At 37.7% G+C, this 23,424-nt stretch overlaps 2 protein-coding genes across 11 annotated transcripts in view; one reads left to right on the forward strand and one right to left on the reverse strand.

Moving 5' to 3' along the window:
* The window catches only part of TMEM204 (transmembrane protein 204), a 29,653-nt gene extending 18,107 nt beyond the window's left edge, over positions 1-11,546 (forward strand). Inside the window, exon 3 of the mRNA XM_040592715.1 lies at positions 9,397-11,546. Within this exon, the coding sequence (XP_040448649.1) occupies positions 9,397-9,641 (245 nt within the window). The 3' untranslated portion in view covers positions 9,642-11,546. The remainder of the gene's footprint in view (positions 1-9,396) is intronic.
* The window catches only part of IFT140 (intraflagellar transport 140), an 85,691-nt gene that overhangs the window by 36,741 nt on the left and 25,526 nt on the right, over positions 1-23,424 (reverse strand). For 7 of the 10 annotated variants that reach the window (XM_040592703.1, XM_040592709.1, XM_040592708.1 and 4 more), the window contains exons 12-19: positions 22,223-22,314; positions 21,231-21,358; positions 19,360-19,477; positions 18,771-18,898; positions 16,138-16,285; positions 14,418-14,549; positions 13,200-13,232; positions 11,848-12,044 (exon numbers count right to left, since the gene is read on the reverse strand). In XM_040592703.1, coding sequence (XP_040448637.1) covers positions 11,848-12,044; positions 13,200-13,232; positions 14,418-14,549; positions 16,138-16,285; positions 18,771-18,898; positions 19,360-19,477; positions 21,231-21,358; positions 22,223-22,314 — 976 coding nt within the window. The remainder of the gene's footprint in view (positions 1-11,847; positions 12,045-13,199; positions 13,233-14,417; positions 14,550-16,137; positions 16,286-18,770; positions 18,899-19,359; positions 19,478-21,230; positions 21,359-22,222; positions 22,315-23,424) is intronic. The other 3 variants (XM_040592706.1, XM_040592710.1, XM_040592711.1) reach the window with 1 other exon arrangement.

Raw genomic sequence — 23,424 nt, forward strand, 5'->3', positions numbered from 1 at the left:
GCATTTTGTACATTATGGCTGAAACATCTTTGATATCAGACAACACACATGTGCAAACTGTGAGCAAGTCCAGCATTTATGTTGCTCTGATGAAGGACTGCTGCCACAGCTAGAGACCAAGATTTTTTTTTTGAAGGGGAGGAAAGCAGACACCCCTTGTCCCATAAACCACCTGTAATACTCATCCCTGAGCTTCCACTCTGAGTTGGTAACCTCTCATCTATTTTTAAAGTAAAGTAGAAATATCAGGCAAAAACAGCAGAACAGCGGATACAAAAGCTTGTATTTAAAAGCACTTTGTCCATGCAAAACAGCTCAAGGGAAATCACTGTGAAGCTCTCCCCTACTTAATTTTAAGCCAATGTACTTTAGGCCAGAGAGATCATTTGTGTGAAGAGCAAACAATATTTAAGGATGTACATCTTTGGTTCTTACTAAATATTTCTTGAGTACTGGCTGGGTAATTTCTGTTTATTACACTTTCAAATATGTTACTGAAAACACAAGTACCCACCTGCTGCTTTTTTCCTTTTCAAAAATCCAAATGATCTGAAGAATTGTTGTGCAATTCAGAAAGAATTATCTTCCGTTATGTCACCCCCTCTAATTACAACTTCTGTTTGGTCTCTAACTCTCATCCTGGAACATGCCAACAAGTGCTGAAGAGAACCACAACGGTCACCAGTAGAATGAAATCTAGTATTATGGAGGAAAGCTCAAGTATATGGCTCAGAATCACAAAGTCAACTATTCTTATTTTTAGTCAGTTTACTCACTGAAACATGTCTGGGTTTCATTACGTTTTCCCGAGGTCTGAACAAGAACTAGGTGTACTAAGCATTCTCTTCCAAACCCCATCACAAGTTCAAATCAACCATCTCTGATCCCACTAGAGATTGCGATGACTCCAGGCTCCACTGCTTTTTCACTTCTGCCACCTGCACAAGCATTTGACAGTCATTCAAAAAGGATGGACCTCTGACAGAAAATAAAGCTCCAGGAAGCGAAGAGGAAGGAAAGAAGAGAGGAAACAGCATTGCTCCTGGGATAGCAATGGGATTCACACAGCTCCGAAGCTCTGCAACCTCACACCTCCCAGTTAACAGGAAAGCAAGCTGTTTGCTTTGGAAAGGGCATGTGGTGAAAATGGAACCAGTGTTGTATGTGGAATTGTGTGTCAATGCTCAGAAATTTCCCTCTAGAGGGTTTTGGGTTTTCTGGTTTTTTCCGAGGAACTGTTACAAACTCCATGTGCTGAATATAGGACGAGTAACAGAGCTGACAGAAGAACAGTTGGAAAGGGAAATCCATACAAAGAGGTTAGGGAATAAAGAGCACTTCAGAGAATATTAAACTACTACAAGCAGTAACCTGCCAGACTGGATCAGATCTTAAGGAACTCTAGCCAAGTCTCCAATCTTATACAATGGTGAATATCACAGACTTGAGTGAAATGTTAGAAACATAACGGGGAAAATCCAGGATGAAATATCCCTTACATTAGATCTCATCGTAGTTTCTGAAAGTCCAAGACTGGAATAAATCTGAATCATAACGATTAATATTCTTGCAAATCTGTCTTCAGCATTAAATTACTTTAATACATAACATATCCTGAAGATTAAAGTGTTGTGTTCCTACTGAGGTTGTAAATTACAGTCAAATAAATTACAGTCTCACCTCTCTCAAATTTCAAGCACTGCATTTCAACTCTTCCTACTGTGTTTTTCTGCTGACTGTGTATTTCACTCCAGATTCCTAACGCATCACAGGAAATCTGAGTTCATGCATACTCTAATTTCTGTGCTATTAAATCTAAATCAAACAATTGTTAGACCATTTACCTTCTCTCTTCTTTCTGGGTACTACAACTTTAGATTAGTTGATTTCCAGAAAATCTTAATGCAGAACAGACCATTAAAGCAGCCATTGGAGAATATGGCTGAAGATATTCACAATAGCAATGTGATTCTGATTTCTGTATTACTTCCTTCCACCTTTTTCCTTCACGACACCCTCAAGCCAGATCTGTTCTAAGATGAAATCTACAGAGCTGTAAACCTAATGCTTCCTGAAAAGGAAGCAAATAAGTGAGACACTGCAAATAACCTAAAAATGTTAACAAAAAGAGAGAACTTGACTCCTTGATTTGTGCTAAATATTTTCATTATTTCTCATTTTTATTTCACCTCTGTGCCAAACTTGCTTGTCTTTAGGTGGACTGCCAACCTCACAATAAAGTAATCTTGTTTTCACACATTCGCAAGATGAACTGCATTTGCAAAGATCTTAAAATATAGACTTCTATCCCACTTATTTTGACTGAAATGTTTCACATGAGCAGCTGAACCAGCAAACCAGGAAAAACGGTAGCTCACAAGAAGTATGTTAAACTCTTCAACTGGTATAACTGCAGCAGGGTGAAAATCTGTGTACATTCTTCATGTCTAAATACTGATGCACAGCAGGCCATTTGTTGTAGCATCTCAATGTCAAGGGCATGTATTCCGATTAGAAATATGGTAACATAGATATTACCAGATATACTTGCATATCCGAATGATAGTTAAGGAACATGTTTTATGACAGACATAGCATTAGAAATAATGCAGTAATGCAGAAAGCAGCACATGAAATGAAAAGTTCTTCAACTCAAATATTGACTTTATTGCTTAAGAACATGCCTATTATATATATGCATGGAGGTTTCTCCTAAAAAAAAAAAAATTTCAAACCAAGTTGACTAGCTAGGTCCACAGTTATGCAACTCCTACCCTTTGGTGCATCAGGAGATTGACAGAAAACATGAAAAATGGAAGCAGAAGACAACTATGGAAACCTCCAGAAGGATCACTTCTCAGTGACTCCTCTCTGCACCAGCTGTTTTTGCTGAGGCTGACAAGAGCTCTTACCTGTGTCTGATAGGAAGTTTACTGTTATCAAAAGCAGAGCTTTCATTGACTCCAGCTGCCTCTGAATCCAGGGTGCCAAGCAACATTTGCAGCTGACTTTGTGTGAAAGTCTGCACATTTATCTTTAAACAGCTGCCCAACAAGAATTATGTCTAATTCATAGGGAATGCTTTTCAACCTTCAGTTCAAGGACTGGCATAATTTCTAAGGAAACCTCCAAAAGGTTACCGAGTAAAGCAAGTTCATTGTCAGTAGACCTAAACTTGTTAAACAGTGCTCTGCACCTCCCTTTGAAGATTTCCAACCAACATAAAGTAGAATTCACTGCCTTACACTGACTAAATCTCCCAACATTATCAGATTAAAGACAAAAAGGGACCAACAAACTCAAAGAACACCACAAGTGGAAAGCCATTGTAATTCAGTGGTGAGAACTGAAAAAGACAAGAGGGTCTTAGTGCCCCTGAGAAGCTTTGCTGTTCACAACTTGTTTAATTCTAAGAGATGTTACATTCTACCAGAATCCTTAGAAGGAAAAATTTATTGTACTCAATGTACAACTGAAAACCCAAAGGCCACTAAAGGCCCTGTGGTATGATAAACCAAAGCAAGCATACTGCTGCAGCTTTCAGCCTCGTACTACAATGAAGAACATGCAGCTCTTACAGAAGCTCCTTTTGTGCCAGGCTGATATGGAAAAAAGGGTTAATTGATTAATCATTTACATAAGTCCTAAGGCAATCAGACTTTGAGAATACAGTTGAGCTGCTACAAGCAACTTATTCAGGCTTGTGACTCACTGTAGCTAAATCATCCCCTGTAAAAGTTTAATGGGGTGCATAGAGAAAGAGGGTGAAAAAAACTCCCCTCCTTGTTTGCAGTTCTGCTGTACAAGCGTGGGTTGTGAATTCTCAACAGCAGTCTGGTTGCTCCATTTTCCTTGTTCTCCCTTTTCCTGGCAGCAAAGTCATCCTGTAGGACAGGCTGTAAAGAGGAGGATTGTAAGTCCCAATACAGACTTTCTACCAACCTCAAAAAACATAATGTAGGTTTCTTCATCTGCACTATCAATGGATAAAAGTAAAAATAAAAAGGAGCAATGTGATCAAGGGGTGTCTGAAAAAAAAAAAAAAAAAAAACACAACAAACCACCCCCCCAAAAAAACCCCAATAAACTATCACAGAAGTAGAAGAAGTGACTGTGAGAGTTCTTTTAAAATGCTAAAAATCTGTAGTTGGCTTGCAGCCAGCTACAGTCAAACAGGAAATTCAGTATACAGATCTGAAATGTAAGTTCAAAAAGTAACATTCTCTCAACCCACCCCCACTCACAGTCAATACTGTCCCAACCAAAAGTCTTCCTAGTGAATTTGTTATCTGTTTCCTTCCCCAGCGGAAAAGCCCCCCCATCCAGGCTTGTTTTGCTACAGATGGGAAACAACTAGAGATAAACAGCAGCTCTATGGGAAAATAAAGTACTTTAAGTAATCTCATCAGGATTTTTAGTAAAGTTGTGGCCTCTGTGCAGACTTTAGACAATACACAATAAAACGATCTGAAATTGACTGACGTACATAATGAAATTAATTCAGGGAAACTCAGCCATGCATCTAAAAGTCTTGTCATTGCTACAACATAGAAATGAAACTAAACCAGATGAAAATGTTTAGTATTTTCATAACTAAATTTAAAGAAATATTTGCCATCTGCAGCTCTCCTCAAATTGTATTGTAAATTAAAAGATCGAGAAGACTGATTGCAAGTAAAGCGATTTTCTTATTATTTTTAGCAGTTACCTATGGAAAATAGTCTGAGAAGCCAACTGTCTCCCTCCAGGTATTTTACTAGAATACTGAAATTAAATTCAGACATTGTTGCTCCATGTTAATAGTATCTACCTAAGAAGTGCAAAGTCACCACAGTCACTTTTAGTCATGGAGACTGAAGCTACTCTCAATACAAGGTTAATTTTCGTAGGTGTATTTCTAACTGTTCTGAATACAGAGCCAAATTCTGCATTGGCATACTTACATTAACAACAGAGTTATATCCATATTACACAACCATCAACGGAGTAGAATTCCTGCACCTTTTTTTCCCCCTAACTGAATACTCACAACTGTGATACACCAAATGAATATTTAACAATATGAAAAGGCAACAAATTAAAATGTTGTCAAAAGATTTCCTAATGTTAGTAACACTCACAATGAAGGTAGTAAGCAAGACAGGAGATACCACTATCATGAAAATACTGTGCTTTAGCTATGTTAGTAAAAATAAAACATTAGTGTCATTCTCTTTCCTTATGGAAATTGAGCATTATCACATCCATACACTACAGTTTGCAACCAAATGGCGCACAGAGGATTATTTGTAGGGTTTCCAAACTAGGAAGACACTACTCCTCAGATACATCCATATAACAAAGGAACAAACGTTACATTTTTTTTAAAATCTACCTTCCCTAGGAAAAAGGAATCACTGAAGGAGAGGCATCAGGCTTCCACAAATAAGTGCATTGAAGGTGTTTGCCCAGTCATTTAGAGAACAGCCTGGTTGCTAAACCTTACATCTCAACTCTTGACTGGTGTACAAGATCACTCTATGGGCAAAGAAAACTAAGTAGCACATTGGAACACTTTGCTTCAAGTACTCTAATTTTGATTAAGTCGTTACAGACAAAACTCCAAGCAAACTGCGGGGATTTTCACCCATCTTTAGAAAAGCAGCATTCATCAAAATTTAAATATCACCCTATGCAAACTCAGTCTTTTTGGATCAATACAATTTCTGTACTGTTTGCTTGTTCCTACATCTATAAATCTAGTATCAGGTCATGCTTAAAATGAAATACGAATGCTGGAAAAAATAATGCTCCAGCAACATTTTTATTCCAGAGCTTACTTATGCTGACAGAACTGTAAAACTAATTGTGGAAACTCTCTACAGTAGCATGCTTCAAACTCTCCCACCTCTGTCATGTTTTTCTTTCTTCTTAGATGTCAGTTCCTGTCTAGCCTGCAGTGAAGTGCTCTAAAGAGATCCCACATTTTTCACTCAGGAGCTCCAGTGACTCATTCCTGCTATCTGCCAAGTCAGAGAGACTCAAACCCCATTATCCTCCCAGTTCCCCAGCCCCGCTGCTCAGGCACTGGCACAGAACTGCAGAAGGAGAGAAAGCCTCTTGTGTGACTGGCTGCTCGTCTGATCAGGGTTCAGGCAAAGGGCCTGTGAAGGGAAATAGTCTTGCTAGCATGAATAGTTTTATTTTGGGACTTGTAAGGAAGCCTTAGTGCTTTTTCCTGGTGGAAAATTGCTCCATTGGATGGAAAAGATCTCCATGCTAGACCGGCCACCTTCATGAGCTATGTAGCCATTTAGAACAGTAACTGACTATAAGTGATATATAAGCAAGAAAAAAAAGCCAAGTAATTCAATTAAAAGCTGGCTATTTGGAAAAAAAGTTTAAATATTGGAAGTATTCCTACAGCATTTATTTACTTCTGTTTTACCATAAAGGAACGTGTATAGACAGACCACTGCTGCTTGCCTCTGCTAAATGAGCAAAGAATAGGGCAGAACTCATGCCCAAGGGAATACAGCTCACAAATACACCAGGAATCCTAAAGGTTTTTCCCGGCAGTTTTGGACAAGCAGATTTGACTTTCAGTAAGGAAACTAGAAGTCCTAATCATCCATTACTCCTCTAACCTAGAGATAGTGGTAAATAGCTGTAAACCTGCAGTGGGAAAGCACCAGTCATTAATTCAGTAAGTGGAAATCAAGCTGCAAGGCATGACATAGCGTCAGGATTACTCTAAACTGGTGTTCCTGAAGCTAGCTCCCTCTGCCAAGAGACCCTCAAACAATGCGAGAGAGTCTGAAGTGGGCTGTTGTTAATATCTGCCCCTTAGAAGTACCTGTAAGCGGTCACTGGTACAAACAGCTTAGATTCAAAGTGCTTCCTGCTTAAGGTTTTATGATTTTGCTTCACACTTTTTTTATTTATTTTTTATTTAATGCTTTTTGGATTCCCTATGAAAGGGTATGTGAATTGGAAAGAGTTCTAAAAGGAAAGCTGAAAAGGAAAATCGATCACACACAGTTTTGTCATGAGCCAGACTCATCAGTGAGATGGGTCTCCGATTTGTATCTCAATACCCTCCTTCCTATGAATTTTAAGCCGGAAGGAAAAGAAACAGGTCAACAACTTGACTACAGGAGGTGCAAGCAATCTCCCTTTCTCTCAGTTTCCTACCTTTGTGAGAAAACTGCTATCTATCATCCTGTGAAAGAGTGGACTGCAACCTGTGGAAGAGCAAAGCACTATCAGTGTTTATCTGTATTATAAGACCTAAAGACCTCAAATGTAGATGTAGACATACAAATTCTCCATAAGCACATTACAACTAGCACACGCTGCTTCCAAAGCTCTGAAATACAAAACAAAACACAGAATTTTCATCATCTTGGTTCCACAGATAGGGAACTGAGCCATCTCAGAGGAGAGTTTGAAAAAAAATGAGGTATTCCACAATATGGGAGCTGATCTCCCCCTCTCTTGTCTACCATGTGCCTCAGGACAAACTGAACTCACAGAATGATACTGGAAGTGAGGGGGAAACTATTTTGTTTCCCAGTTCTGCCACAATCTTCTTGTAGGTTATTACTACTAACAATAAAGACATAGATTAAAGCCATACGAGACCCTGATAACACCAAAGTCACGAGAATTCAAAAGCAATTCAAGGAAACATCGCAGAAAAGGAAGAGCACAATTAAGTGTGGCTTTGAGGACAGAAGTAGTGTTCTGCAAACTTCAGTGAGGATTTTGAATGCAGAAGGAGAGAACATTGCCATGTTCAAGTGGTGATGAGATAAACATATGAATATACAGAAAAATTAACTCCTTCAAAGACAGGTGATTTGCCTTATACAATCCATCCAAGGACACAGATAACCATGCCTTACTTCAAGAGACAGGATTTTAAAAAGCACGTGCAATTTGATATAAGGTAAGTCATCCAACAGTGATTACTGAAAAAAAATGAAGGTTTAAGTTTAATTGGTCAAAATCTCAACTTCACAATTTTTCTACTCAGCCCTGAGTCGTTTTTTGAACAGGATGTGAGAAGCAACTTTCAAACCTGTATACTTTGATATAATGCTGAATCACCGCCTATGTACTGGGATCCCATCTCCAACTCGGCTAACATCAAAACGGCCTCCTGAGTAAGCCTATAGACCCGTTTCGGGAGGGCTAACAAACAATTAGCATACAGATCAGTGATTTGTGCAACTCAAGTCAGTGTGCTCCATCTAGGCAGATTTCTCCCAGATGACAACTTGTTCATTTATAACTATGCTGAACCATTAAACACCTACTAGACTTACTGATAAAATCAGGGAGTTATTAATTGCTGTCCTTACAACTGAGCCAACAGCCTAAAACCCATCCAGATTATGTTAGACTTTTTCCACAGCAAAGGCTACTGAATAGTGGCAAAAGAGCAGGAAAGAGCTATATATACCCTTAGGAAGACATTCCTCACTTGAAACCCTCAAATATGTTTCGTCTGTGGGACAGTGCTACTCAGGAGGAGGTGTAGCAAGCAACTGAGTTTCAAACCACCTTCTAGATAGACACAAGAGAGAGCTGAGGATGCCAGATGTCTCCTGAATTAATACTCATTCATTTTTTATTTTATTAGAAGGGGGATTCAGCCTTCACATAACTGACAGAATAGTAAAAGTATCATGTCTACTTAAGGAGTGATTACTTTTTTCTCCTATTTGAATTTCCCTCCCCATTTTTTTATCTGTATATAATTTGTAACTCTTCTATCTTAACTGCATTACTAATACTCTTTTTAAGAAAGAAACTTGACAGAATGCATACTCAGGATACAATACATGCTCTTCCACGGAAAATCAAGATCCAGAGCCAGATGCCATGTATTAGTGGGAACAGTTATTTCACCTTCCCTTTTTTTTTTTTTAAGCTTCTGTACTTCTTTATTATTTTTGTAAGATATTTAGCTATTCATCATCTTTGCAGTTTACAATAGTGGCCTGCCTTACACAAACATTTTTAAATTTCAGAGTAAGGGTACCATATTCTGAATAAAAGATTTTTATTATTATTATTATACCAGTTTTCTATGTTGGCAACAGGAATAAGACAGATAACATCTGTGTAAGTGAGACAAGAGGATGGGCCAGGGGAGAAAGTAACATGGAATATAGCTAAATGGGAGTAAGAAATTTAAAACAGAGTAAAGAGATTTAAACCTAACATTGAGACTCCGTTTCAGGCACCCAGGCTTTGCATACATCATCATGCTGAAATAAGCCTTTGAGAACACATACAGCACACCATAACAGAGGTGGAAACTCATAAATGTTGGCTTATGGCATCCTGCCACTACAGAAATTCAAGAGAGTTAACAGATCAAAAATAATTCTCACGTTCTCCTTCCAGGTTTTGTTCTGGTTATCGGATTGGTGACTTTCTACCGCATCGGACCCTACACCAACCTCTCTTGGTCTTGCTATCTGAACATTGGAGCCTGTCTTTTGGCCACATTGGCAGCTGCCATTCTCATATGGAACATCCTTCATAGGCGTGAGGACTGCATGGCACCCCGGGTCATTGTCATCAGTCGTACCCTGACTGCTCGGTTTCGCCGTGGCCTGGAAAACGACTATGTTGAGTCACCGTGCTGAAAGAATGGACTTGAAAGGGGAAAGATCTCCAAGGAGATCTGCATTGGAGTTGTTTTCTATAAATATATGCTATAATTTAAAACTAAGGGTTGAAAGACATCACAAAGCTCACTCTTGTGGGCAGAGGCCCTCAATTATTATTTGGATGGGCTCCATCTATATACATATGTATAAAACACATAATTTTATATATATTATATTATATTGCCCTCTCCCTCTGCTGTACAGCACAGAATGTTGGATTGTCAGAATCCTGACAGAGCATCAGCAGGGTCAGCTGTAGCAGACACAGAGTGTATGCAATAGAAAGGCAACCAAACATTTCCTCTGTCTGCATAAAGTTATCCTGACTCCTAATAATAATGTAAAAGCTATAGGAGACCAGTGACAGTAACTTTGGCTTTAACAGGTAACCTGAAAAAGCAGAAAACTTACTATAGAATAAGTGATGATTTTAACAGCTATTTAAATTTCACAAATCTTTAGTCCCTCCACACATCTCTTCAAACAACTTCTCATTAGCTGCAACACCTGCTCCCCAGCCACAGCATAGCCTAGACAGCAAAAAGCAAAAGCAACTCTAACCACTCTAAAGAAAGGGAATGCAGAAGAATTAAGGGGCATTTTTTCAGACACTTCTTTTGTATCCTGAGACAGAGGTTTGGGTTCATCCTACATGTAAACAGATATGCCATTAAAAACAAGAAAAGGGTACGCAGCTAGAACAGGCCATACACATTGCTGAAAAATCTACTTCATTGTTACAATGAGGGCAAATATCAACAGAAGGAGGCTACCTGGACTCCCTAATAATCAAGATACTATTAACTTACATTATTGGAAACTATTATTAAAAATAGATATTTAAGCCCAAATTAATTTATTTTCTTCCCAGCTTGCTGTAACATTTGCTGTGACATTTTCAGATTAGAAAGCGTTGTCAGGACACCCAGCTCTGCCCAGCAATGCTCAGAGGCATGTAACACAGTGAATATTTGAGAATATAAGTGCCACTCAAGCACCCAAATCAGAGAATAAGAGACATATGCAAGACTTAAGCGTGAGATTTTAAAAAGATTTGCCTGGTAAATTAATATGGTAGTGAAATTAAAATAATTAGTACCTTTGGAATTAGGTATAATGTTCATAAGCCTGACCCTGAGAAGCACACAGGCTCACAGAAGTCATGTGCACTGAACTTTCAGGAAGAAAAACATAGTCAAAAACTGTTAGGCAGAAACACTTAGGATACAGGAACTAGAGGCAACGACAGATGTTTAAAACCTCTGAGGATGCTACTCTGAGCACAGTTACTGACAGGTTTGAAGGACCATGAGCTGTGAATGTTACAAATTCTTTAGGACTGTTGTGTTGCTCCCAGCTGAGTACACTGCTTTTCTTCTTTATCATTATTTCCACCTTACAAATGTGATCATCAAGCTGGCTCTTGAGTTCTGTTCTGCACTCAGTTCTGATGTAATAAGAAACTCAACCCCAACTGCAGCTCTGCACCATGTTCAAAGTGAGTGACACTGCAGAGACTGATGCTCTAGAACAAGAACAACTGCATTGTTCTAGACTATCAGGGTAGACTACCATAAAGCTGACAAAGAGTTTCTTCTAGCAGTAGGTTTGTAAAAACCAACTAAGATTTGTATTCATTTTCCTGCATTACTTTCTGGAAAATATTTTCTAGAAATAATATGCTATGATTAATTGCAGGGTTTTTAAAAAATAAAATATTGGAGTATTTAAAAGACATTATATTATTTCTTCTAATATTGCAATATCCATATTATAATAATGTACATTTAAATTCTAAAATCAGCTATGTGGTCGGTAAATTTGTAATACTCTGTATTACTGTGATTATTTTAGCTGTATAAATAAAGGTGTGAATGTTCATTTTCTTCTAGTAATAATGTGAGATTTTTCCCATTTAGACAAAAAATATGGTTGCTTGTTATCATTTTTTCCCATTTAGTAAAAAAGAATCCACAGAGCTTGCAGTATCTTGTAGACAAAGAATAAGCAGAGAAAACGATAAAATGTCTGTAAGGTAAAGATACTTCATCTTGTTAAAAATGCAAGGGAGAATGAAATCAGAGGAAAAATGCAAAGGAGAATTTAGGAGGATCAAAACTTTAAACTTTCAATGAAAACAAACCGTACCCATAAAGAAATACATAAAAAATACTTATGATACCTTTTTATCAGTTTGATGGATTTGAAGGCCTCATCCATGTCGCCAGCAGTGAGATAGAAGCTGAAGTTCAGCACAGCATCCCGGGTAGTCTTATCACAGTCTCCTAATCCAATGAAATCTCTCATGGGCCTTCTCGCAACCATCTGAGACACCTTTATTGCACCAGACTCCGCTTGTCCATTCTCACTTTCTCCCAGCTAAAATGAGAATGTTATCATTTAGGTATCAAGTAGGTTGAAACTTACTCCTTTGTACCTATAATTAATTACATTATTTACACTACAGTCCAGGTTTTCTATTTCTGTAGGACCACGATCAATAGTGACAATAGTTGCAATGTTTGAGAACTCCCTAGAAAATGCCTCGAAATATGGAATGTCATAGAAGAGATGAGCATATCATAATGAACAATCACAGCACGTTAGTGACAGTTTGGAGACAGTGTGGTAAAATACCACAGGAGAGGCAGCCTTCTGTTATTATACTAATTATTATTATTATTTTATAAATATTGTTATTATTATTTACTATAATAACAACTATTATTTTAAGTCCCCAGATTTCTGGAGATTTCAGATAACATTTCTCTAGGGTTTGTCTCTTCTCAAAAAAGAGTATTCTGTTCTGAAAGCTAACTTTCAGACCCAATTCTTCTATTCTTGCCTTCACGTGAAGCTTATGAATTCTAAAGTTCAGATTCAAATCCTTTCCCATACAATTAGCAGTTCTGGAGCTCCAGTGATACTTTCACCAGGCATTGAAAGGCAGCTCAAAGCAATTACAACATTCATTCAGAAAAAGAATAAAGTCAATCATCAATATCAAATGATCTCTCTAGAGTATAACAATTTCACAAGCCAAACAGTGCAAGATCATCCGAGTCATGAAGGACACCAAATTTCACATATACTCTAATTGTATGGTTAGATGAGATAACCAAATATTATGGTTTACAGAAGCCAATAAAAAAATAGTATTATATTATTATACACTGAAGGTATTGAATATTGTAAGAGACAAATCAGCAGTGCAAATTCATGTGACTACAGTTTGGGGAATTTCTGGAACCAGGACAGAAAAACACTACAATGAATAAGGAAGAACCCTGAAATGAAACTTGGTCAAAACAGACTTGTTTCATCAACTTGATTTGCGGTATTTAAAGCAGACTGCTCATATACTAAATCATGTTTCTAAAATGAATTATTATATTCATTTTATTTTAATATAATGATTTATTATTATAAATTAGTAATTTAGTCACTAAAAGTAACCTACTGAAGAAAGAAAATGGAAACAGAAGAGAAAAGCAGAAAATGAAGGAAGAGGAACAAAATAATGCAGATACTTACAGGTTTATAGACATATCCCCTCCGAAAAAACAACTAATGGTAGCAATAATCCATACAAAATTAAAAAAAAAAGGGGGGGGGGAGGGGGGAGGGAGAGAAAAAAAGAAACATAATATCAAAGTAAAATAGCATGATACATGATGGGGGGAAGTGTTAAAAGAAAATTAGAAAAAGCAGCAGATCACCTTTGACCTTTCAAATTAAGGGAAAAAGGAAAGTAAAACAGAGTGCAACTCTAAAAGCTAAATCTGCACAGGAAGAGTGACAACAGTCAGTTCTTTGGAAGGGAGCTAGACTGCAAAGTACTGCTCTGAATCTAAATATAATAAGTAGAAAAACATCTAGATACATTCTCCCTGTTTAACACTACTCCTAAATGACATTAAATTAGATTTATGTGATCTCATTGGTCTGTCTTATTCAGAAGATTTAGAGGATTAGAAGTCTTATTAAGTTCCTGCAGATTTTACAAAAATAAATGCCTTGGTGGAATGAACAGACTCTGTTAAGCTCCCCCTATAAGAAGGGAACAGTGCAAATCACCATCTTAACAGGGACTAAGAAACTCAGATCAGAGCTTAACCAGAAAACCAAGCTGTAGGTAATAGGCTTCATTTCTTCCAGTATGCATGGAATTATGCACGGTATTATTTACCTAAGATGCAAGCAATTTTGTATTCTTGTTCAAGTTTAAGAAGTTAAAGCATCCATTCCTGGTATTTGTATGTAGCACATAGGCATTTGGTGACAGTGCAGAATGAGTATCCTTGCTCTTCAGTATTCTGTAGGGATTAAGCTCCATTCCAACAAGGAAATGGATTGCTTCTGCTGAAGATATTTGGAAATGTCCCCTCTTACAGCCTATGTAAAGTTCACACACACACGCTACTTGCAATAGGCATGGTGACTACGTAAAGTAGAAAGTATTTTTTTCACATCCCTTATCTTAGTTGCATTCCCTGGTAATTACTGCGTCTCCTATGCTTGCACACTGCATCCAATTTGCAAATCCCATGAAAAGCCAATTCAGTACAACTTCCACAATATTGCCAAGTACACCTGCATTGGAATTGTCTTTATGACATTTCTACATGTGATGCAGCAACTGCCATTTGAGTTGCTCTACTTACCCCAGACTCCGTTTGGTTAAATGTAATCCCTACGCAGTGAAAAGTCTTAATTTATCAGAAGGGAAGGAATCACAAAAGATTTCCTCACCTTTTTTGCAAAGTAATAATGTGGCACCTCCATGCCCAGAAGAACCTGGTAGGATGAAGGCAATGGAAAACTGTCCTGAAGCAAAAGGCCATGCTCTTCAGTACTGAAGAATGATATAATCCAAACATCCACCTGAAAAAGGAAGCAAAGCATTGTTTTGTTTTTACGCTGCAATATCCTTCTTCCATTTTGTTTTTATTTTCCATGTTCACTTGGCAGAACCTTCTCTTGAAAATAATATGACATATACATGCACACAAACACACCTGCTGGAGAGGGCAGAGCTGCATGCTTCCTCCCTATAGTAAGTGGCCAACAACTCATTCTGCATTACAGACTCTGTTCCTACTGCAAAGGGACCCCCACCTCTGCCTTTCAGGAACCAGCTTTGCCGGCCATAAAGAGGGAAGTCCCTGGCCACAGACTGCTGCTCTAGAAGTCTCTCTCACAGATCTGACTCAGGTCAAAGAAATACTCTCAACTGTTTTCAACAATTTATTTTTAAATCCTATATTACTGCTACTGTAATTTCAGCAGCTCACTGGCTGCTTTGAGTTCCCGGGGAATATACATAAACTATTTTTAAATGGCTGGTAACAGCTTAAATACTGACCTGACTCAAGTCAAAACGAAACATTTATTTCCAACTAAAATTAATCAGACTTCTTATTTCTTAAAACACACAGTTAAAAGTTCTGTTGAATAAGGGCCAAAATGTTGCACTCCTTTTTTATCTTTTTTATTTTTCAACTTTATGTAGAAGCCAAACACTTTTACTTGTTTACATTCAGAATATTAGGTTGAAGTGTTCTTTCTCTTTACTAGAAGACCTTAGCAGGGCTTTTTGAGACATCCTTATTCCACTCCTCCTTTCTACATTGATCTTCCTAAGAGTTTTCCAAGGTTGCTTCAACCAACAAAAGAAACAAAGAACTTTCTATCTCTAATTGAAAGATGTTTACCTAAAATCATGCACGACGACATTTCAAATCAATTTAATATTTATGAAGGACAGGCGGTTCTGTACAGACAAAATGGTAAGGACCACTACAATTACATTAGCAGGGGGAAGCAGGGAAGAATTGTTGGTCTGATGACAGAATTTTTTTTATTAGATAATTTCTGATCAATAAAAATGAATTCTTTTTTCTAATGTAAAAAAGACCACAAAAGATCATTTGGAAAGTACCATAAAGATGTACTATGCCTGATCAGAAAAGCAGAAGATGGTAAGAGCCGGGTGGGAAGAGTGTACTTCACTATTCACCTTAATGGTGGGGGTCCCTGTTGTTCTATCAAATTAATTCTGGCTGCTAAGAATGGACTCAAGACATAATATCTGCATGATCTTTTTAAAAACAAGAATATGTATCAAACTTCTAGATTATCAATCCACTCAATGTAACTTGAAAAACCACAGTCCCAATACAAGCTTGCATTATGATCATCCTCAAAACTCTAGCATAAAGAAACCACCTTTCTTTGTCCCTGTATACAAGCTAGGGCTAAACCCAAAAGCTAACCTATAGTGACTGCCTGAAGCCACAGACACCAAACATGTAGTTTTGTTACTTATTTTTGTACAAGATAATGTATACTACCTACTCCCACATCCTTAATGAAGGAGCAATGATTTATTACTTTGACAGGGAGAACTCCATGTAAAGCAAGGTAAAACAACAAAAAAAAAAAAAACACCAAAAAACCCAAAAGACCATACTGTGCTCTCGGTCTGGTTTTTATTCTGGTCTGGAGTTTGTAGGCCTGTTTCAAGAATTGCTTCACACACAAAAAGCCTTGGTTCACTCTGGTCCCAGAAATGGCAAGCAGGGACATGCCACTGCAACTCTGGATACTCCACAACAGACCTACCAAAAGACAAGAAAAAAAAATGTAGAAAGGAAGACTAAATAATTCCAGCCCATTCAGAGCATCAACGTCAATAAAGGACTAACCAAGGGATAATTTTCAGATAATGATCAGTTATCTATACCAGTGCCTCTGCGTGGTAACATTAACCCTTTACATTTTCCTACCTCCTAACACTTTACACATGGCAACACCACTTTTAGTTTGTTCTATATACGTTAACAGCGACTAGAGGACATAAAGCATTTCTGTGGGAAAAAAAAGCTGGTACTGCCACAAATACAAATAGGCATCCAAAATCTGCCTCCACTGAGACCGTGTGTCCTATGGAAACACGGAACATCCTTCAAGTGATCTGCCTTAGCAACTGTTCCGGTGTAGGTACTGTAACATGGGGAATACCTCAGCTCTGTCTTCTTGTGGGTTTTACAACCTGTCCCCAGGGTCCTTATTGCCAGCACTGCTGGCAGCACCCAGCCAGGTTACAGACAGCTTGAGTGCAGTGATGTGCATTTAGATACGCAGTAAGGAGGGATTCTGAGTACATATGCCTCATGTTCAAATTCAGCTAAGCAGCTGTTACAAGAAATCACAACTAGACAATTGTGATTAAACTGATGGTGGGGGGGGGGAATTAGTTTATGTTCTCAGGCAACAGATCTCTCTACTGAGAGTTCAGCAAAGAGACCTGGGCATGCAGTGCAATCGACACTTTGAACCACTAAACTTTTCAGTGCTGAGGGAAACTCCAGTTGCAGCTGAACCTGACTGGCAGCTGGGGGATTTCAGTCTCTTGTTACGCCACAGTTCGTCCCCTTCCCTCACACTGCATTTGAACCTCATACTGCATATAAAGAATCTTGAGGCACTGTTAAATAGCACATTAAGCACTAGGACAATGCCTGAAGCCTTAGGAAAAGCCACCCTCTGGCAGCAGTTTAAATAAGAAACGTCTTATTGCCTCCTTCAGGCATTTAAATACTACTTCAATGCCAGCCATGTTAAGACTCTAGACATAAAGAATCAGACTACTTTAGCAATGGCTTAGGATTCTTCTGAAAAAAGTGAAGAATATAAATAGATGTCAAATTTCAAAAGAAAGAGAGAAACCAAAGACATCATTAAAATAGTTTTCTCATTTGCTGTCAGCACTGAAGGGTGGATTCTGTGGGGAGGACTGGAGTAGGGCTGGAAGGCAAAAGAAGGGAGATATTCAAAGGGATGCAGAAATACACCATGTCCTATCCATGCCACTGAATTAAAAATAAATTACTCTCAAACTAAAAAGCAGTATTTGTAATAATATTGGGAGTGTTTAGATTCTGCCTCAGGAGAAGAACTGTAGATTATTATTATTTTCTAGTGAGTTTACTCATTTCAATTTCAAGATACCCTAAAATAAAGCACAGATAAATGGATTATTCACACGGACACCACCTAGCATTTAAATACCAATGAAATAGCACTACTAGCTTGTGGTGGCCTCTGTCGGGCTACACAAGATAATACACTTGAAAAAAAACACTTATTGTTACACTGTTCGCATAACTGAGCAAGACCTAAGGCCCCGAGTTTGTGCACTTCTTAGTTTTCGAAGAGCTGGGCAGTTTCTTACTGTTTTCAGTGATAAGAGTGAGTAAATCCTTTTTTGCTTGCAACACCTGCAGCAGATAGTTACTAAAAAAGCAAACCACCTACTATTCCAACACTGTTTTTTCTTAGGAAACATATAGCCAAAAGAACTATTGTAAAACCAAATGGGAATTTTTACCCTAAAATTCCACTGTACTTCCATGAGAATTCATAGTTCATTGCATTTTGCTGCCTCGCTAGGATTTCTAATGTATTTGCCACAGAACGGCTAGTATGAAAACAAAGCTGTCCGTTCTAAGTGGACATTTAATGAGTTTTTATCCATACAAAACCATCCTGTATTGGACTTTAACTTTTTTCCTAGTGAGAGCTTCAGAATGTCCTCTTTTCAGTTACTGCCCTGTAAATTCTTCATGGAAGTGTAGCTTTCACAGATCTTCCGAAGTTTTTCTCTATGTTAAGATCCAGATCTCTTGAGTCAGATACGGTTTCCACATATCTAATAGTTCCCACTGCATTTCTCTCCTGTGAATCTGTCCAATACCTCCATGAACCCTTCCCCTTCAACATCTCTTAACTTTTTGGCATGGAGTTCCTTAGCTCAGATGTATACTGCCTGAAGAACTGTCTCCAACTGCTTATTTTGAGCTTACTTTCTGATATCTTTGTTTGACACACTGTAGTTCATATATTGGAAGAGACAGGGATGTAGGCTGATTGACATAAAATGCACCATTTTTAATTAACTCTTTAGAGATAAAAATAATTAAATTTGTACAACCTCCTACACAAACACAGAGGAATGTCAGTGTCAAGGTGTTGCTTGTCATCATAGGGTAGATACCTACTGTAAAGCCACAAGTAATAATTCTCAAAATAAAAGCTTCTTACTTGTCAATGCTTTGTCCAGATGAAAGCTTCTCTCTAACATTTCCCTTTTCAGCCTTGAAATCAAATAATGTAACTTGGTCCATCTCAACATCATAGAAACAGATCTTGGAATCAACATTCCCATCTGCCTACAAGAAGAGAAAACAAAAGCAGCTGAAGCATGCAGTCAAAAAGAAAAAAAAAAAAAAAAAAGGTATGTTTTTCTCATCTGACTCCTCTCAGTTTTGTTTACTGGTAATGACACAAGAACATTCTTTGGAAGAAATATCAGAAAATTTCTGGTTGCTTTTCTATTCTAGCAAATTAGCCTTGATTTCTTTAACATGCTACAAAGTACCTTCTGTAACTAAAATATTGCTTCTTTTGCTGGGTTGCTTTTCTCACCAAATGTACAAAACCACAACATATCTTAATTTTAGTGTTTAGTTACATGCTTGGACGCCACATTTCAAGGACTAGTACTCTGCATAGAGCATGTAGCTTCATTTCTGAGAAGTGAATCTTGTGTCTTCAGTAATCTTTTTGAACTGCACTGTTCTGTTAACTGATGGTTAGGTCCTAGGGTGATAAGCACAGAGCTTTGCCTCACCTTGCTAACAAGGATGCTGACTTTATTGCCATTAGCATTGCATTTGACAGATGCAATGCCTCCAAGGCCAGGAAACAGCTCGGAGAAATTCTTGCTATTGCAGTGCACTTTTGCCTCTCTGTGGAAAGGAAAAAACTTAAATCATATGATGGCAAACAACTGGGAATATGCATCAGCCAAAACATTTTTTAAATTATGGGTAGGACTTTTAAAACCAAATTATTTCTACCTTATGACACCACTGCCCCAGAATCCAGCTTCCCTCTCCAGAGAACTGCTGTGACTGCCCTTCTTTCAGGAAGAAGTTAATGAGACATTTTTTCCTTAACAAATCAGCAAGATTAAACTTCAGTGCTCCTACAGGATTCCCAAAACAGGGCTCTACAGCAAGAGCATCCTACCAGAATTCTGAATTTAGAGGTCTGTTTTTCCTATATAAGTTGAACAGTACCATGAATGCTGAACACAGCCCACCATGTAAGTTCTGTGTATGGAAAACACACTGCGGAGCAGAAGTAAAGAAATGTCATTGGGGGGTGGTATATATATCATCTTATTGGTCACTTTCCCTTTATACAACAGTTCCAGAAAACTGTGTCACTCACATACTTAACAACCACCCTTCCCCAACCCCACCCCCCTGCTTTTTTTATTATCTCAAAAGAATATTACTGCTGGTATAGATACAAACCCAGCGATCATTCAGCAACAAAGAGGACAAAGCTCATGCATCAAAAGAACATGACAAAGAAATTACAGTAATTTAGACCCATTACATGATCCCATGAAAAAAATCTTTGATTCTGTAAAAATAACATTCTTGGGTTACACATTTAGACCTCTCATTTATTCTAAGCCAACTACGCTTGCTTTGAAATAAAAGTACACTACACTGTTACCATTTGAGAAGGGTAGCCACAAAATTTTATGTAGCATGTAGGAGTTCAGCTACTTCTTCTCCACTACCAAACATCATAATGCAATATATGTGCTAGTTAACACCCTGCCCAAATCAAATAACCTTCAAATTTTGTTCCATGCGGAATTTGTGTGATCTCGGCACAGGCAATGAGTTTCCAGGTTGGTAACTAACTAGACCTTAGAATTCCTCTGGTGACACCATGTAAGGAAGAACAAAATCCATTTCACTCTTGAGGTTTTTCAGGTTTTCAAAATTACAGATAGCAATAAATAATTGATAATATTCTTTATATAATTATATAAATAATTATATTTATTTATTTCTATCATATATAAAAATATACAGATATTTTTTCAAACTGTAGGTCGTGTCAGGCATGTATCTTTTTCATGCCACAGCTGTTTGTCAATACAGCAACAGACAGTAAAGTTTGAAAGAAATCAAGTAAACTTCTCTCTTAACCTGAACAGGGAGGAAGAACAATGTCCACAATTCTAGGTTCACTTCTTTCATGAATTCACTGAACAAAGTTTGTTGATTTATGAGGAGATACAAGACCTGGCTTTTTTTATATTTTTTTTTTTTTTCTTTTCTGTATTTCAACTCCGAGGTTAAGGCCTTGTTCAAGTTACCAGCAGAAACATGTGACATCCTTGTCTCCATCTTCCATAAATTATCCACCCATTTTCAAATGCACACAAATAACCCTCATAATATCCTCTCTTAAAGATTATTATTACTATTATTATTCATCCCATGATTTGTATATAATTCTGTGGCTCTTCCTTTGCCATCATTTAGGCCATCAGTTCACAGAGGCTGAATGTATTGTCTCAAGATTCAAAGTGGCTATCGCTTTTTATCAGATCAAAACCAGCTAAAGATTCTCTCCTCCCCACAGAATATACACTCAATTATAAACAGATGTTTTTAAAAGGCTTATCAATACCTGCGAGAGAGATCAAAGATTTTAAAGTGAGCCAAATCCGTTCCCACAACCAGGAAATTTCCACATATATCCAAGAGGCATGGATTCCCCTCTGCTTCAGAGAACACCAGTAGCTGTTTAACTGTGCCCTGCGAAGAAATGTGTAACACCAGGTTTGTGTCTTTGGAGTCTAACTAGAAAGGACTTGTTTTGCCAGCAAGTTAAGTAACTAACAGCTGAACTTTCATGTTAGACAAATCACTACCAGCAAAATGAGAGAAACTACACACACAATCTCTACAAACGCAATCTGTCTTTCAGGTTGAAAACTGGATGTATAGCCTCCAAAAAAGTAAAAATTTAGAGGTATCCTCCTGCAACAATTTCCTTTTCAATGATACAACCTTTTCCAACTGAGAGGGATACAGAAACACAGGTCCCTGAAGGGCCCTTTAATAGACAGCTGCAAAAATAAATATACGAATGGAATCAGTCCCTATTGTGATAAATCCCACTCGTTCTGGAATACAATATTTATTTAACTAAATAAAATTATATATCATAGAACTCTGATAATTAGTTTCTCTTTTAGTTTCTGACAGACTAGGAGAGGCTGCAAAGGCTAAGCAAAAGATTTTGCAGTAACACAGAATGTGCAGGGGGTATTTTTCATTATTTTATAAGAATATTCAGTATGTTCATCTTCCTGTCAGTAATATACAGACACATTAAATCTGCATGTAACTTTGATCCTGTTAAAGTCTGAACCTTACAGAATTCCATTCTTTTTATAAATACTTCTTAGTTACAGTGACATAGTGTTTAAAGTGAGAGACTTTTTAAAGAACACAAAATGCCAAAGATCTTTCTACTGAAATACTTGAAATATTTTTCCTATGACAAAGGTACAGTTAATTGTTTTACAGAATATCCACTTAACTTTTAAGCTGTAACACCAGCCTTTGAAAACAATAAGGCATCATTTGTCACTTCATGGTTTCATCAGCCCTTACCTGCCAGGTGCGGACCTGGACTCGATATGGCTCAACTGTGTACAGATTTTCTCCATGAACAGACAGAACTGGAGAGTCACAGAGAAAAGAGCCTGGAACAACCATAATAAAGCCATCATTACAATAAGCAGTGGTTTTTTTTTAAAAAAGGGAGTTTTGACTTAAAGCATTCAATTTCCACTATCTTGCACCAAATCTATTTTTCAGTCTGTCAGTCCCTACTGATTCTCAGACTCCTTGGTGTTGCAGCCTTCTTCCATCCTGCCACTACAACCAAAAGCTGGGACTCCTACTGAAAACGGGTGTTTTGTACACTCTCCTCATCAAATTCAGTGGAAGAGGAATGGGAAGGAGTTTGTATTGGGAGTGAAAGAAAGAAAAAGACTAGTGCAATGTGAGTTGAGGTTAGGATAATTCACTCCTTCCTTCACTGAACTGCAGTTGAAGAGTTAGAAGAGCGGTTCTCAATTTCATGACTGTAGTAGACCGTTGTTATTGACACCAAGGTCTCAATAACACATTGATTCAGCTTTGGAAAGTTATAAAATAAATGAATGAATATAGACAAGATAAGCCACTTCTCAGAAAACACTTGATGGTTCTAAAAAGACATATCTCAAGATTTTGGGTAAGATTGATGGAACTCTGCATAACCTGTTTCTCAAGGCAGAAATATTTAGGGAAAGTTAATCATAGAAAAAACTAATGTACTTGACTTAGCTGTATCTACAGCAATTTATGGATCAGATTTTCCTGACAGCTAAAACTCCCACCTTCCGAGTTCCTACATAAGTGCTGTGTAATTTTAAGCTTTCTCCCAAGTGAAACAGAAAAGCCACCATCATGACCTATCTGTGAAAGGCAACAGGAGCTATGGCTACAGAAGTAGAAAAAATATAAAAATCTGTTCTTAGTCAGCTGTGGGAATGACTCAAAAGATACAAAGCAGCAGCCTTATCCTCACATCATGTTTTGTGTGAAGCCTCGTATAACATGCTAGCTCTTGGGATACCTTTCAACTCTATACGTGACAGTCAGGTATACATCTAATCTATGGGAAACAGCAATAAGACACTTGGTGTTGTCAAGGCCAGTCACACACTTGGATGCCTTAGGAACTCTATGAATGAAGCATACTCAGTCTTTAGGTACTTGCAGGACTGGATTGTAGCTGAACAGAGGTTAAGAGGATATATATTTAA

Source organism: Falco naumanni, chromosome 4 (assembly GCF_017639655.2).
Source record: "Falco naumanni isolate bFalNau1 chromosome 4, bFalNau1.pat, whole genome shotgun sequence".
Lineage (NCBI taxonomy): Eukaryota > Metazoa > Chordata > Aves > Falconiformes > Falconidae > Falco > Falco naumanni.